Here is a 16,750-nt window from a genome sequence, read left to right as displayed (position 1 = left end):
GATTGAGATCTGAAACACTAGTGTGGTGAAAGTCGCTCTGCTTTATCACACCATGCCACTTAGCGTGGATTATTTTCCTATAACAGCACCACATGCGGTGTGTTATTCTGCACTTACTATTATTTTTTACATTTACGATTCATGGATATTTTTCTCTGATTAAAATGTTTGTGTACTTTTAAAACAGTCATACTGAGTAAACTGGTCTCAGGGTGAGAGTGTAATTATGGTCAAACTGGTGGCCTCACAGCTCCAGTGCAAAACTAAAGCACTTCAGCAAGCGAACACGTCTCGTCTGATTTGGGGTCAGAGAGAGACGTTGTGCAAGTTTTCTTTGTTGGTAGAAGTAGTTGAACATCTTGAAGGACAAAAATCCGAAGGATCTGGGATTTTAATGACGACTCGACTCGTAACATTTACAAAAATTTATTCTTTTTTTTTTTCAGCTTTGAGATAGAAAACAGAAACAGGACAAGCCTTATACACATTACGCATGATTTTCTTTTTTTACATTACATTCTTGCTTTTATTTTTTACATGCTGCAGTTAGTTCATCTCCAGGAATCACTCAACATCCTATTAAATAGAATGATCATTGGATTCCGCTTCACTGATTTAAGGCCTGGTGTTGAAGGTGATTAGAAGCGCTTTGCACTGTGATCGTCTCCGTCCATGTCCTCCGTGTCACACATCTCCATTTGCATATTAAATACGCTGCATATATATTAAGCACGTGCGTCGTCCCGAGCCGATGTAGTCCGTCAAAAAAACAACAATAAACAAACAATAAAGGTGCGGTAGAAATAAGAGTTATAAACGGTTAATTTTTTTTCCTTTGAACTAAAAAATTATAATAACGGATATTAGAGAAGTATTTGTGCGTGAGTGAGTGAGTGAGTGAGTGAGTTCAAAGCCCGCAGCCGCCGATACCGATCTCCTGCTTGTACCGGTTCGTGAGCGTGTTGGCCTTGCGCGTGAGCTCTCCGAGCACGGCGTGCAGGCCGTTCAGGTGGAAGCGGAAGAGCTGCTCGAGGTCCTCGCCGTCGGGCTCGAGGCGCGCGGGGTCTTTGCGCCGCTCGTCGCCCTGCAGCACGCCCCACTCGATGTCGTTGCGGATGGACTTGAGCAGCACGTAGTAGCCGTACATGTCGCCCGTGCGGAAGTACGCGGCCGGCACCGGGTGCACGGCGTTGCCGGTCGCGGCGGCGCGCGCGGGACTCTTCACCTCGCCCCCCACCGCGTCGTCCAGGGGCACATCCCGCAGCAGGCTGGGCACCATCACCGTCTGGTCCATGTTGTTCACGGCGCCGATGAAGCGCGTCATCGCGCTGAACAGCGAGTTCTTTTGGTTGCACGAGTCGCAGATTTGCATCATCCTGCGCGCGAGACGGTGATAAAGTAGTCGGTTATCTAACGTTTAAGCGGATACGGTGCCGTGATCCGATTTAACTAACGTCCCAAAAATACAACCGAATTAAGGAGGCGGAAATTAACGTCCACGCATTCGGTGCGTTCCCCTTTCTTTAAGCTCGAGATGCCGGGTGATGTTCACGAGCACAAACGCAGCGTCTCCGGTGTCCGGTGTGCAACCGCATAACACTGACCTGAAATAACAGAAGGAGAATTAACACAGGCTCGCGCTCTATCGCTCCCCCCCCCTTAAACCGGTTTCTGCGCATGCGCAGTCCGGGTTGGGTAGTGACAGCAATGACAGTTAGCGTCTCCTAGTAAAAGCAGAATTCATCTACATTAATGATAAAACACAAACAAAAAGCAAATCACTTTGATCACTAATGAAAGAAAAAAAAGAAGAAGAAGCAAAATCGATCAGCGTCAACAGGATATGCAAATTAGAGCGCGTGCATGATAATGACAGGTCTGAGGGTGTTAGCGTGTTAGCATCCGAAAGAAAAAACGAAAAAAAGCCGGCCGGTATTTCCTTACACCACAAAAGTGAGCACAAAAACCGACCTTCATGCGCTCTTCCGTCCTCCGTGTCTCATGTGTCTTGTGATCTTTTCAGCTTTAAACTCCACCGAGACCGTATCTAAGAAGGAAAAAAAACCCCACGAGCTCGATAACAAACACGGGTGAAATCCCGGCTCTTCTGGCTTTACCTCAGAGTAGCGCTACAAAGGGCTCATGAATATTTATAAGAAGCAGGCATCAGCCCACAACTTTGGACCAATCAGAGCTCAGTCTTTTGTTGCAGCCAGGCTCAGCAGCCAATCACGCGAGCGTTCTCAGACAGCGAGTGGAAAACGAACAGAAAAAAAGAAAATGCTAATAAAAGTGTTCGTTATTTCTAAAAAAACAATCCTTCATGATGCTTTGGTTTGGTTTTTAATGATAATATTAAAACATTTAATATAAAACTAATATATAAAGATTTATGAGAGTCACGTTATAGCACAGAAGTCTTGAGTAGTGGTTGGGGTTATTCTAGGACACTGGTGTGTGTGTGTGTGTGTGTGTGTGAGAGAGAGAGAGAGAATTTGAGACAGGTGTGTATGGTAGGGAGGTACAGTATGAGGGAAATGTGTGTGTGTGTGTGTGTGAGAGAGAGTGAGTGTGTGTGTGTGTGTGTGAGAGAGAGTGAGTGTGTGTGTGTTTGTGTGTGTGAGAGAGAGTGAGTGTGTGTGTGTGTGAGAGAGAGTGAGTGTGTGTGTGTGTGTGTGAGAGAGAGTGAGTGTGTGTGTGTGTGTGTGTGAGAGAGAGTGAGTGTGTGTGTGTTTGTGTGTGTGAGGGAAATAAGACAGTTATTTATGGATATGAAGAGCTGTTTTAACATATTGCCATATGCAGCTATACTGTGTGTGTGTGTGTGTGTGTGCACGTGTGTGCATGAAGGACATTACATAACCCGCTTTCCTCATGAGCTCCACCTTGTTCTTCGCTGTTTAGTTAAAAGGCACGCTTGAGCAATTAAACCGCTTTCACACCCACATCATTTGGTTAGTACAAATCCCAGTTTGTTTGCTTTTTCTTAGCGCAGCTCCTCCAGGCAAAGTGTTCCGGTGCGAACTGGCGCTCGCTTCGAGTGGAAGAGTAACCCGATACCCGTGAATGAAGCGCTGCACATCATGTGAACGTCTGCTCAAGTTCCTGCTCTTTCAGTGGGGTTTATAACGATCAATACACACTGTATGAGATCCCGATAAAATCTCGGTCAGTTTCCGAGTGACCGTTGCAATAACGTGCGTACTCCGTGTCTAGGGTGATACGCCTCAGAGCCATGCTTCAAAGTGTGCCTGAGGTAATAAGGAGATTTTCTGCCTGCTAGCATATTTAGTATCTAAAACCAAATCTGGCTAGTCATCTTGTAGTGCCAACATGTTTAGAAATTATATGCTAGCTATCTGGACATCTGCTATAGACCCTTTTTGTGCTGACGTCACGATGACATCACAGCGCTAGCTGGGGGCAAAACAAAGGGAAACCTGGAGGCAGCCAATACAAACCAGTACAGAGTTGGCTACACGAGGAACACAAATGTAGTTGTGTGACAGAATTGAAACCTGGTGACACAAAAAAACTGACCACAGCTGTGGTTAAACTCAATAAAAAGAGCGGACTGGACAGAAACGATCATCAAAAACGCTGGCGTTTACAGCGCACACTTCATATCAGATAAGGTTAAAGAAACTAGTGTTTTTTGTTGGTATTGTTTGGTTATGTGTCAAAATATTTCTTATGCATATCCACGTCATCAGAAATTGTGGAACAAGTTCAATGATTTCTCACATAATGCTAAATTTTTAGTGTGTAATTTAGCTAACTGGTAGCTAACAACCGGAGACTAAACTGCAGGAAACAAAGGTTTGTGTCATCTCCCTTTCTACAGCTGGCAGAAGCACTATCAGATAGGTGTAGATATCAAGGTCACTCAATGAGTGAGCATGTATGTTCAGCCAATCTGGTTCTGTCCGTTCAAGTTAATTTTTTCAAATAACATTCGCGGTCCTGGACAGTGAGTGACCTAACAGTCAGATAAATTGGGATTTTGACCAGTCATTGTTTAAAAACAAACGAACAAAACTTGATAACTACCATTTCTAAAGCGGTCAGGGAAATCTTTCTGCCTCCACCTAAGCCCCGCCCCCACAAAAAAACACATCACAATGTTGACTAACAGAAAAAGGGTTTATTAAATTTGCTGTAATATAACTCAACCCTTAACAGATGATTCCAGCCCCGTCCTCTACACAGCTTTTATTTTCTACTCCAATCATCCAGAACATGCTGACATCAGCGCAGGCTTTTGTTCCATGTGAACAGTTGCTGATTCCCAATCAATCAACCGAGCAAACTGTGAGATGACCTCAGGTCAAAAGTCTGCAGATGTTTGAAGATGTTTTTTCTCTCGAGTTTCCGAAGCAGTCTGCTTAGGATTGAAACGTTTGCTTTTTAAGTTTGATTTTAACTTTTTTCCCTCAAGTTCACGAAAGAATCGTTAAAAGCTCTCTCTGACCATATAAGTGTTTTATTGTAACAGCTGGTGACCTGGAGGAACACTCCAGGTATGAACTCTTGTACCTTTGTTTGAGACAGAGCCATGATCTGTGTGAACATTTCCTCCTGAGGCTGGGGAAAGGTGAGTTACGACACTGCCATGACTTACAGAACAGTTTGTGTTCCCACAAAGCAGCACATGTTCACAATGTCTTGTGAGTAATCACACGTGTACATCTTTTTGAGAAGTGACCACACTGAGTCATACTCATCTGTTTGAGTTAATGAAACTCTCAGTAAACACATGCAACTTCGTGACATTCAGAATGAACACTGTCCAAAACGTATCCTGGAGTTTAGAGGAAGGACAAGACTGCTATTTTAAAAAGTGTGTACTGGACAAAATGTCCAATAAAGTCCAGTAAAGGTGTGGCCTCCGCACCAGTCAATCCCAGTAAATGAGGCATGTGTGCCTCTCAGTCCCAGTAAAGCAGGTGTGGTCTCTGTGCCTGTCAGTCCCAGTAAAGGAGGCGTGGTCTCTGTGCCTGTCAGTCCCAGTAAAGGAGGCGTGGTCTCTGTGCCTGTCAGTCCCAGTAAAGGAGGCATGTGTGCCTGTCAGTCCCAGTAAAGGAGGTATGGTCTCTGTGCCTGTCAGTCCCAGTAAAGGAGGTGTGGTCTCTGTGCCTGTCAGTCCCAGTAAAGGAGGTGTGGTCTCTGTGCCTGTCAGTCCCAGTAAAGGAGGTGTGGTCTCTGTGCCTGTCAGTCCCAGTAAAGGAGGTGTGGTCTCTGTGCCTGTCAGTCCCAGTAAAGGAGGTGTGGTCTCTGTGCCTGTCAGTCCCAGTAAAGGAGGTGTGGTCTCTGTGCCTGTCAGTCCCAGTAAAGGAGGTGTGGTCTCTGTGCCTGTCAGTCCCAGTAAAGGAGGTGTGGTCTCTGTGCCTGTCAGTCCCAGTAAAGGAGGCGTGGTCTCTGTGCCTGTCAGTCCCAGTAAAGGAGGTGTGGTCTCTGTGCCTGTCAGTCCCAGTAAAGGAGGCGTGGTCTCTGTGCCTGTCAGTCCCAGTAAAGGAGGCGTGGTCTCTGTGCCTGTCAGTCCCAGTAAAGGAGGCATGTTTGCCTGTCAGTCCCAGTAAAGGAGGCGTGGTCTCTGTGCCTGTCAGTCACAGTAAAGGAGACGTGGTCTCTGTGCCTGTCAGTCACAGTAAAGGAGACGTGGTCTCTGTGCCTGTCAGTCACAGTAAAGGAGGTGTGGTCTCTATGCCTGTCAGTCACAGTAAAGGAGGCGTGGTCTCTGTGCCTGTCAGTCACAGTAAAGGAGGCGTGGTCTCTGTGCCTGTCAGTCCTAGTAAAGGAGGCATGGTCTCTGTGCCTGTCAGTCACAGAAAAGGAGGTGTGGTCTCTATGCCTGTCAGTCGCAGTAAAGGAGGTGTGGTCTCTATGCCTGTCAGTCGCAGTAAAGGAGGTGTGGTCTCTATGCCTGTCAGTCGCAGTAAAGGAGGTGTGGTCTCTATGCCTGTCAGTTGCAGTAAAGGAGGCGTGGTCTCCGAACCCTTAAAGTCAAGACTTTTTTTTTTTTAGTCAAAACTATACTGTTTAATCTGCACATGGCTGAATTAGTTCAGATTTTGTGACTTGCTTCAAATGCATCTTTCATTTGTTAAAAACCCTGATGATGTCACAATGTACATCGTTATCATCATTAAAGAGAGAAACACTCTCAATAACCGGACTCACACTCCCCCCCCCCCAGACCCATCACCACTCTGACCAGTATAAAACACAGACTGGAAATAAACAAACCATTTTCTTTCTTTCTTTCTTTCTTTTTAGAAAAAGTTCGTATTCCACCAGTATTTTTAAGAAGCAAGAACCTTCAGCAAAAATCAGTTTAAAGAATCCACGACCATGACAAGTGTACAGCTGAGTTGTTCTCCTATCCAAGACTCCCAAGCTCTAGAGGGCATTTAGGAAAGTTCAAGCTCCTCCTCCTCGTCAAGCTCACAATGGCAAATAAACAGAAAATCTGGATTGAACTGGTTTATTTCCACGGCAACAAAGTATACAATATCTACTCAAACAGTATCTTATCTTAAAAATAAGAAGTGTAGCGATAAGGTGTTGAGGAACCAACACTGATACTGTTTTACACACCCACCTCCACCTCCCACTTACCCTGATTAAAGGGGCCAATTCCACTGCCTCTGGTAGATCAAGGGATCGAGTCAACATCGCTGATGAGATGTCAGCTTGTTTTAAGTCCTTACCTAAAAAACAGGCTCCTTGAACCTGAACTGTCGGAAAATAAAGAACTGACTGTTAGCCGAAACAGAGATTCAAGTCGATTGATCGCTGCACTACATTTGCATATTTCCAAAGAAAATCGTGTTTCACTGGGTTTCCGTCGGCCATTTCCTGTTCTGTTAAAACACGGAACCTCTAGACATGAAGGCTAAAAAACAAAAAAACAATCTGCATCACACCAGTCAGAATTCTATCAGGAATCAAAACTCGGCTCAGACGCTTTCAGGCAAAGAGAAGTTAATCGACTTCCCCTCTGAGGTCAGCGTGTTCAAGGGCAGCAAACACACAATATTTACTTTCTGTCAAGTCTGACTGACCCTTTCCTAGAAACCGGCACATCCCCCACCCACGTGTTTCAAACCTGGAAGAGTAAAGAAACCCAAAAACACACAGAATTCTCAGAGATTCATCTTGAACATGAATAACAAGTATACTTTAATCTTTTTCTGTCAGATGATTGTTGAGAACTTTTCACTTTCTTACAGACTCAAAATCTCAGAAAGACTGCTTCATCTCCACGAATGGTGATGTCCTTGTGTCCAGGATAAACATGCATATCGTTAACAGAAGTGTAGGAATAACGAATTAGAGCTAGAACACTGAAATGCTACATGAGCATGAACACAAAGGGAGATATAACAGTCACGCGATAAAACCTGACGAAAGATTGATGGTCTTTTTCAAAGACAGAGGGAGAGGGAGAGGGAGGGAGGGAGAGAGAGAGAGAGAGACACAAAACGTCTCAGTGTGGAGTCTGAGGTCTGTCACTAGCTCTTTCTTTTTAAAGTACCGGTCAGAGATTCTCGACCTGTTGGCCAAGCGGCTTCTGATGAAGCTTTGTGAAAGAACGTTATTAATCTTGACGACTAGCGGATAAATCTGTTCAGCATTGTTTTGCGGGACTAATCCCTGCCTCGCTAATGGAGGAGACGTCTTTACCCCTTTTTTAGTGACCTAGTCAGGGCAAGGTTGATTCAAAATCAGCCGGCTATAACCCGATTAGCCAGATACAAAGTCTTAGCCACTCTTAGTGCATTGTATAGTGCACAAACTTTTCCTTTGTTTGTCGTAATAATAGTGTCAGTAAGAATAAACTCAGATAATGTCAGGAAATCATATTAGATCTTCACTTTTTGTCTCAGGATTGTCTGAAATGCCGGCGTGGAATACAATAGGGTCCGAAAATCGGAGTTTTCCAGCAGCATAAGGTAAGGTTTCGCTACTTTATGCAGAACGTAATTCTTTTTCTGAAAGAAGCCTCCGTTATTTAGCAGTACAAAGTGTTTGAGATAAAAAAAAGGAATGAAAATCGAACTAAAATCTGATCACTATGAATTATTCAATAATAATAATAATAATAATAATAATAATAATAATAATAATAATATGAATTTAATGAAGGTTTCTACAGAGTGTATATATATATATATGTATATATTTTTCCGATTTTGGACCCTACTGTAGGTGCCCCACCCCCCTCCTGCCGTCTCTTGGGTGTTTTTGGTGGCGGTCCTCACCATGAAGGATACATGCACGTTGCGCTAGGCCTGCCAGCTAGCCTAGCTGCTTGTTCAAGTAAATGTTAACGTACTAATGTAATCTATTTCCTCGCTCCAAGTTCCATCGTTGTTATTATTATTACTACTGAAGGCACTGTTGACGTCACAGCCGGTGGCATAACCGCTATCGTCCAGCGCTGTTGCGACGGCACGCTTCTTATTCCCATCACCACAGCGGTTTCTGGATGTTGTCTCAGCACCGTCACCTCCGGCGTCACACTTCTCACTCTCAGCACCATTATTTTTGGTTTCCACGTCCCCACCATCAGTATCACCAACGTCCCTTTCATCATCACAGTTCTCATTCTCATTGTCCCTGTTATTCTCCTCACGTCCAGCACTTTCCTTATTAGCGTCAGAGAATTTAGTGTTATTCTTGCTTGCGTTATCGGAGTTAGTGTTCGAGTTTTTTAACACCTTTACGTCCTGACTCGATCCGCACGAAGCACTGAGCATGCCTTCCTCCTCCTGATTGGATAACGGCAAGTTACCTTCGAAGGAGCTCAGAGTCGGTCTCCCGTGTATTCCCAGTATCCTCCTGATGGTGGACTGGTGGACGCAGATGTTCGACGAGGCGAGCGTGGCCTGAAGGTCCCTAGAAGTGGTGCAGGGGTTCTTCATGACCTCGCGGATTATTTCTCTCCTTGCTCTCGGAGAGATTTTGGAAGGCCGGCCGCTCCTGGGTAGGGTCACCACCGTCCCGAACCTCTTCCATTTCCTCAGTATAGCTCTGATGGTTGTCTTGGGGAGTCCTATAACTTTGGAAATCTGTTTGTAGCCCTTTCCGGACTCGTGAGCTTCGACCACTTGTCTCCGGATGTCTTCGGAAATTTCTTTGGAGCGTGGCATTGTGTTTCGATGCGATACGTTTCTGCAAATTTCTCAGACGGCCCAAACCAGACCAATAAACTTCCACCTCTTGACCCGAGGATTGTAGATAAAGCAGGCAATCCAGCTACTTTTACAGCAGTCAGTGAGTCTTCAAACACTAAGGAGGCAGGATCGTCCCTCTGGAACAGCCATGCGCTGCTCACTCAAGCTGGATGATGTCCTGAGTGTAAGGGAATACAGGACCAGGACATTCCCTCCGAACTCTTAATCAAGCGTGGCGTTTATTCAAACAGAACTGTCCTGGAAAAAAAAAAAACAGCAAACATTAGCCTCCGAAACAGAAGCTAATCATATTTCATTAACTGTGGCTCCTAATGTGGTCATATCTGTTGATGGACACTTGTTTCTATTGTATTGGAAAATCCTGTTCCTCAACATGTTTCACTTCCCACTTCACAGTTTCCTACCCACAATGCCATGCAGAGTACCTGCTCCGTGCCATTTATCAGTTGCTTCATCTCTACCTAGACACTGATGCAGCGGCACTTTAATCCTTTACTCTGTCCAGCTCTCTCACCACCATATCTGCTCAAACAGATTCACATAAACCCTGTCACATTACTTGGCTCGCTGGTCGCTAGCTGTCTGAGCCGAGTCTCTGACATCACTGCTGCGTTGCATCCTGGGAGTTCAGCGACTGATGGAGCATGCATGAGAGATGAAGCCCTTGCTTGAATGCAATTTGCAGGTTTTTTTTCTTTTTTAAACAATCATCATATAATCAATTCAAATGCATAGATTTAAGACAAAGTCTCTCATTGGATGATAGTGACTATATAGAGGAACCAATCAGAGTGAAGTTCTGCATAAAGGAATCTTAGCTCTGGGAGTCTCCTATATCGTGACATTATGCTTGAATTAAAGCAGATATCATGCTTATATAACCTGACCTACAATCTAGAAGTCCAGACACACAGGTGATTTGATAATAAAACCCTGGATGACTGAAATCAAATCATAAATCCAACATAACTCCAGATATATCTCAGGCTTCATGACACCCATTACAGAATGACCGAGCTGTACACTGCCTTTCTGCATAGTCCACATCTCACTGCTAATCAATCTTATCATGGAAGGTCAAAGGTGACTGATTTCCCCCTGTCTGGTACCTGATCCAGCTTATCATCTAAACGTCGAACCTTGATTCATCACAAACTGATGCTCTGGGCAAATAGATGGGGGGAAAAATACAAATAAATCAGCCATCTTAGATTCTTAAAGGGGAGGAATGCAACACTGGGGCAAAAAAAAATCTGGAGTGATTAGTTATAGTTTCATTTTCCTGTGGTAATTGAATTACACTGGAGGTTCACACACACACACACACACACACACACACAAACAGCAAGCTAACTTGGCTACCTAGCTAGCCTAGCTAAGTAGCGTTTCATAACCCAGCCTGTTTACTTCCGGGATTCTCTTCAACAAAAGCTTACCTCAGGATTAAATCCTCGCCTTTAGAATCTGGTGCGTGATTTCTGCTAAATGTGGGGAGTTCTGGTTAAACCGGTGACACCAAAATCGAACAATAAGGGCTGCTAATCCACACTGTGTGCTAGCGCCAGGACTGATAACCAGCTCCAATCTGTACAGTTGCCTTCGTGGACGTCAAAGGTGCGTTCAGGATACGCAGACTGTAAACATTTCAGCGAACTAGATTTTAACTTGCTGGTTTTGTTTTTGTTATTTTTTTTAATATTGATATACCCCTCTTTCACACGAAAGAACGGACACGTATCCGCATCTGTTCCGACTGACCTGTTTATAAATCTGACGTAGATCATTTTCTTTTCTTTTCTTTTTTGGATACGTACTTTGCTTTGTTCTGCGTAGACACGACGCAGCCTAGTCATTATGAGCGTTAGAATAGAAATATTAGTTGTCCCCCAGAAAGCTGACTCTGAACCGGACCGTGGCTGGCCATTCCACTTGGTGGCTCATCATAATTTTGTCCATTGGGCCAACACCACCAAACATTGATGGCCACCATTATGTCATTATTTGTCCTTCAAGCCATCAATTATTATAGCTATCACTTTCAGACATCTTAAAATCCACCTTTACCTGATACAAAATGGACTAAAGTCTGTTTAATACCTGGTCACCCCACTAGCAACAGTGGTCAACACTGGTTTGCTAGCTGTACTGTGTCCGGCTAACACTAGGAAGGTGAATTTTGTGGAACATGTGCCAAAAAAGAGTTTTGGCAAGGTGAGAATGAAGGTAGCCCAATGGACACGCAGCATTGAGTACAAGGGTCAAAAGAATTACAGCCACCTTTATAAACCCACCAGGGTCCAGGGTCAGTTTGCCTGGAGGGCAAAAGTCAGGGGTGCCGTTATATATTTAGGGCTCCCTATTGGGAATGTCCAACTTGAGACACATTCCGCTCTCCTGGACAATATTTGTTCTCTGTGGTCCACTCAGGGACCATTAGAATCATCTCCACCTTCCACAGTGTATAAGTTTCCTCAATTTTACACACACACACACACACACACTTATTTAACCTGTTCATGAACTAATGACAAAAATCATCAAACTGTGCCATTACTCATATGAGATATCAGACTCTACAGTGAAGATCCTGCACATAAACACAGCTCTACAAAGTGAGTTTGAAGTAATAAAGAGATTTTATTTCTGTTTAGATTATAATGCTGTCCTGTGAGACTGGCATCATCCTATGCTGCCCTCCTCCTGGTGGATTTCAGGAGAGTCTCGTAGCAGCCACCAGACTCTGAGATTTTAATCCGACGTTCCTCACACTGCCAGGACTTTGTCTTCAGTTGTCTCTGATTGCAGTGGCCTCAGAAATCTCACTTCATACAGTATAAGACCATCGATATCAACTTACAGCAAAACAGTTTTGTAAAATTGTGCTGTCTTTGTCTGCGATGGCAAACTCAGGTGAAAAATCACACGGTGTAAAGCTGACTCCGACGATGCCCATAGCTTTTATACTATCATATCTTCAGGAATGTGTGATGGAGCAGAAACCAAAGCAGCTTTACAGATTTCTAAAAACAGGATTTCATCAGCCACTGCAAGAACCAAGCTTACATCAGTGTGTGTGTGTGTGTATTATTGCACTGTGCCTGAAGCCTGTAGGCTCTATTCCATAATTGTGAGCGGGGAAAAAAACGCTTTAAAAAATATCGGCTTCTTTACATACAAAAGGCAAATGTTGAGGGTGCTGCGCGTGCCAACTCCGAAGAGTTATGTTGATCCTAGGAATTATGCAAATGAGCCTTATTAAAATTGCAAATATTTGCAAATAATCAAGGGAGGTGGGATGATGAATGCGCGCTCGCCGCAGAGACAAAAAAAAATAGAAAGAAAGAAAGGGAAAGGAAAAGAAAGAAGAAAAAAAAGCAGCTCCGCTCTTTCCTCCCCTCGCGCGCCGCTAAAAGCCTCTTCGGTTTCGGCGTCACGAATGATCGCAGATGTAATTTGTCGCCGCGTATTAAAGAGCGCGAGCGTCTCGAATCCGTCTCGCGCGAGCGCCTCGGTTAATTTGCTTTTCAACGAGATTAGAGCGCGTCCGCCGCCTCGCCGCCTCGCGCACAGTTACCCGGCCACTGCCGAGAGCGGGGTTTCCTTCCCCGGTGCTTCCCGAGCATCCGCTACACATCCCGGTGTGCTCCCTGATCTGACACACGTCAGCTCATCACAGCTCATTAACACATCCGGTACGAAGAAAGAAAAAAACCGGCCCGTGAGTGTGTTAATGTGCGCGAGCAGAAGCGTTATAACGCGTTATAATGCACGTGGCCATAAATTTTCCACATGATGCGAGCGTGATAACGTGGGTAAAAAAAAAAAACAAGACACGTGGGACATCATGGGCTCGGGAGTGGGAAAAAAGTTTGTTTGTTTGTTTGTTTGTTTGTTTATTTATTTATAAACATCAAATCAAGTGGAGGAAAAAATCACGTGAAAAATAATCGTGTGAGAAACGTTATAACGTGAAAAGAAATTAATCATTAATAATTAATTAATTTTTTTTTCCTTTCTGATATTATGTTTAATTACATGAACTAGCCCGATGACAACTCTGAGCCCCGCCCCCTCACACTCTATCTCAAACCCATATATGGGCTCAATGACACACCCACATTTGACGGCAGTATTTGCGTGAACAGAAACCTCAGGAAACATTCCGAGATGCTCGTGATCTGCTCTGTGGTGAATTATGTACAAAATGTCACCGCAAACACAGGACACGCCTACATGCGGCTAAATACTGCGGTCAGTTAAACTGTATTAAAGTATTGTGATGACCTTCTAAGTGGAGTAGCATGGTCCTGCTGCTGTGAGATCACCAGCCATCTGTGGATGATGGCTGGTTTTGGGAGGGCCATATTCGCCCTCATCCTGTCGATCAAAGAGATATTAGCCAATCAGGATTTTATGTGGAAGGGGGCAAAAACCATCTTCCCTAAATATGGCTGCTCTGTGATGCAGTTGGAGAAGATGCAGCTGGATAGGCTAGGTGTGTTTTGGCTAGGTGGAAATGTGTTTTCCTCCCCAGGTGTTAGCTACGTGTGAGGGTGTGAGAGTGAAGAGCTAGCTATCGTGAGGGGGGGGGTGTTCAGTATCTAACTAGTCAAATGTAGTTAATTGAACTCTCTTGATTAAGGCTCTGGATCGTTCATTGGAAGATCAGGGTTCAAGCCCCAGCACTTCAAAGCTGCCGCTGTTGGACCCCTGAGCAAGGCCCTTAACCCCTTTCTGCATCAGAGCTGCCCCTGCGCTCTGACCCTGAGGGATATGTGAAGAAAAGAATTCCGCTGTGCTGTAATGTATGTGTATGAAGGCTTCTACTTCTGTGGTGGTAGCTCAAGCAGTTAAGGTTCTGCTTTGTTGATCACAAGATCGGGGTTCAAGCCCCAGCACCACCAAGCTGCCACTCTTGGGCCCCTGAGCAAGGCCCTCAACCCTCGGTGCTGCATCATGTGCTCAGAATGGATGGGATATTCTCCATGTAGTAATGTATATGTGACAAATGAACGCTACTTAAAGTTTGATGCAAAGTTGGCTGTGTGGATTTGAAGCTGGTTCACAGTCTGGTGGCCAACATTTGTCACTGACCTCTCCATTTTGATGCTCCCTTGCCAGTGCTGGCCCGACCTTGGCACAGAGCTGTACAGGAAACCTCAATGTAGCCACCCTGAGCAGATGCCACCAGCACCAACACGAGTTTGGGTAATGTTCCTAAATCTTTCATCAACTTCTGACATCAGCTATTTTCATTACAAATCAATTCTACGAACACAACACACACTTTCTCAACACACTCCTTACCACACCCATATTTTGACAGCAGTGTTTTCTAGACAGAATTTATCATTCCAAGTCACACCACTTTGACTCAGAGGAACTTCTGAACTCATCTACAGCCCTGAGCAGGCAGCCTTATCATTAGTGTGCTAACTGACTCAATAATTACTGTAACGAAATAAATTCAATTATTAATCTAAAAAAAACCTGCACACAATGATTCGTGTCTCATTTCGGTCGGATTTTTTATTTCTGCATTTACGCGCTTCTTTATTTTTTGTCCGTTTACTCATATTTTAATTTAATTAGTATAATCTTTATTTATAAATTTGTTTTACGGAGGTAATTATCCTTTCTCGTTTTTTTTTCTTTTTTGCCAGCTATTTATTTCTTTAATTTGGGAAAACAAGATTCAGGTTAATTGCTCCAAGAAAGTCCTTCTCAGAGAGGTCCGTTTTTCGGCAGCATGAGATCGCCACCTGGTGGTTGAAATAAGAACAACATCAACAACACGTTAAAAAAAATCGGGGAAAAAGATTCAACTCTCCACTACATATTACAGAATAAACTGGATCTAAAAACAAAATATAAATTAAAATATATTTAGTCAGTCTACTGATTAGTGGTATAAAGTGAGTGAGGTCATTTAAACACTCTTGAATAAAATAAGAATAAAACACTTTTTTAAATAAAAAAAACCTCACGAAGTGTATTCACACGAGAGGAACAGGAAGTCAAAAAAAAAAAATTAGCTGTAGTGTAGCTTTAATATTTTAAGTTTAAAAAAAGTAGTTTTGTTTTGTTAGCATGCAGCTAGCTAGCCAACATTAGCCTGTCAAATAAACGGTCACTTTTGCAAACGAGATGAACGGTACAGCTTTTAGCTAGGGCTAAATGGCTAGCTAGATACCTTGTGTGTGTGTGTGAGAGAGAGAGAGAGAATTATCTTAGCAATGTCATGTTTTTATATGAGCGGTGTGTAAAACGACTATGACTTTTACCTCAAGGTGATTCTTCAGGTTAGACGTTGGAGGTTCTGAAGTGAGGCGCGGTCGTGTCGCTAACACAGATCGTGTTGTCGTGACCTTGGTGGAATTTGAAAGTAAAATGGAAGCTTGCTGTATTTCCATGAGACAAACTCATTATGCTCGTGACATCCTGTGGCTTCCTGTCTTTGTTATTATTATTTATTTATTTACTTTAGGAACACCTGTACGTTCATGCAGTTATCTGATCAGCCAATCAGATGCCAGCTACATCGTGTTAGCATCGGGCAGACAGAAGCCATGAGCTTCACTTCACGTTTTCATTAAAACTGTGAGAAGTGTGATTTCTCTGTGACTTTCATCATGGCATGATGGGCTGCTTTGAGAATTTCTGAACCTGCTGATCACCTGGAACGTTCACACACACACACACACACACACACACACACACACACACACACACACACACACACACACTCTCTACACTAGTTTACACAGGATGGTGCAGAGAAGAAAAAAATACTGTGTGAGGAACAGTGAAAAAATGGCCAGGCTCAAGCTGCTGGGAAGTCGATATGAACTCGAATAATTGAGAGTGGAAAAGCGTCTCAGCACGCTCCACACATCGAATCTTGCGGTGGAGGAACTGCAGCTGCTGAAGATCACACCAGTTTCCTGGTCTGAGGCACAGACTGACCCACACTGAATCAGCTGAAGAAAAATCAGCTGCTCTTTATCCAGTTTCAGGTTCTGTAAAAGCACAACTCCTTAAATTAAGTGCACAATAATGGCTCCAGGCTCCGCCCCCGAGGTCCTGTTGGTTTCCTGGCTGGAGCAGGAAGTGAGCGGCGTGCAGGTGGAAAGCGTGCCACAGTTCTAGTTTCTGCTTCTGAAAGCTCTGTTCCACTTTATATCTATTTAAATGTAAATGATTGTAATATAAAAACTTATTAAAACATTTCACAAGCAGTTTATCTTTAGAGTGATGAGAAACAAACCCAACAACAACAAAGTGTCCGCTGTTAACGATGAAAGAACCATTTTATTAACAGATATCACAGTCGTTTACAATAACCAACAGAGAGTTTTGCTCACATGCTAGCTGGTGATGCGTTTTTAAAAATCTTTTATTATACAAAGTGTCACTATCCGTTCGCTTGTTCGGATTCGGATGGCGCTGGATGACCGATCCGTTTCTCCTCTAATTTAATACTGAACGACGGACTGAAACTAGGGGAAGCTGAAAAAAGCAGAATTCATGTAGAACACAAGTCATTACAT

General features: G+C 43.9%; 3 protein-coding genes across 3 annotated transcripts in view; all 3 read right to left on the bottom strand.

The window, feature by feature from the left end:
• Window positions 1–410: 410 nt before the first annotated feature.
• On the bottom strand, window positions 411–2,132 carry mid1ip1b (MID1 interacting protein 1b). The gene is made up of 2 exons (XM_058381718.1): window positions 1,972–2,132; window positions 411–1,604 (listed from the first exon to the last, which is right to left on the bottom strand). Exon 2 carries the CDS (start codon window positions 1,373–1,375, stop codon window positions 908–910), a length of 468 nt encoding a protein of 155 aa, XP_058237701.1. The 5' UTR covers window positions 1,376–1,604; window positions 1,972–2,132; the 3' UTR covers window positions 411–907.
• A 5,302-nt stretch (window positions 2,133–7,434) lies between these two features.
• LOC131347558 (uncharacterized) lies at window positions 7,435–10,814 on the bottom strand. Its single transcript, XM_058381700.1, has 2 exons — window positions 10,637–10,814; window positions 7,435–9,437 (listed from the first exon to the last, which is right to left on the bottom strand). Exon 2 carries the CDS (start codon window positions 9,153–9,155, stop codon window positions 8,319–8,321), a length of 837 nt encoding a protein of 278 aa, XP_058237683.1. The 5' UTR covers window positions 9,156–9,437; window positions 10,637–10,814; the 3' UTR covers window positions 7,435–8,318.
• Window positions 10,815–16,486: 5,672 nt separating this feature from the next.
• The window catches only part of tspan7b (tetraspanin 7b), a 37,858-nt gene continuing 37,594 nt past the window's right edge, over window positions 16,487–16,750 (bottom strand). Inside the window, exon 8 of the mRNA XM_058381702.1 lies at window positions 16,487–16,750. This exon is cut by the window's right edge and continues 2,366 nt beyond it. The gene's annotated coding sequence lies outside the window, so the exon portion shown is untranslated.

This window comes from Hemibagrus wyckioides, linkage group LG27 (genome assembly GCF_019097595.1).
Source record: "Hemibagrus wyckioides isolate EC202008001 linkage group LG27, SWU_Hwy_1.0, whole genome shotgun sequence".
NCBI classification, from domain to species: Eukaryota; Metazoa; Chordata; class Actinopteri; order Siluriformes; family Bagridae; genus Hemibagrus; species Hemibagrus wyckioides.
The sequence above is the reverse complement of the archived record's forward strand: the minus strand, read 5'-3'. Positions and strand labels throughout refer to the sequence as shown.

Coding starts and splice junctions, on each gene's coding strand:
- LOC131347558 (XM_058381700.1), bottom strand. CDS start 9,155: ATGCCACGCTCCAAAGAAATTTCCGAAGACATCCGGAGACAAGTGGTC.
- mid1ip1b (XM_058381718.1), bottom strand. CDS start 1,375: ATGATGCAAATCTGCGACTCGTGCAACCAAAAGAACTCGCTGTTCAGC.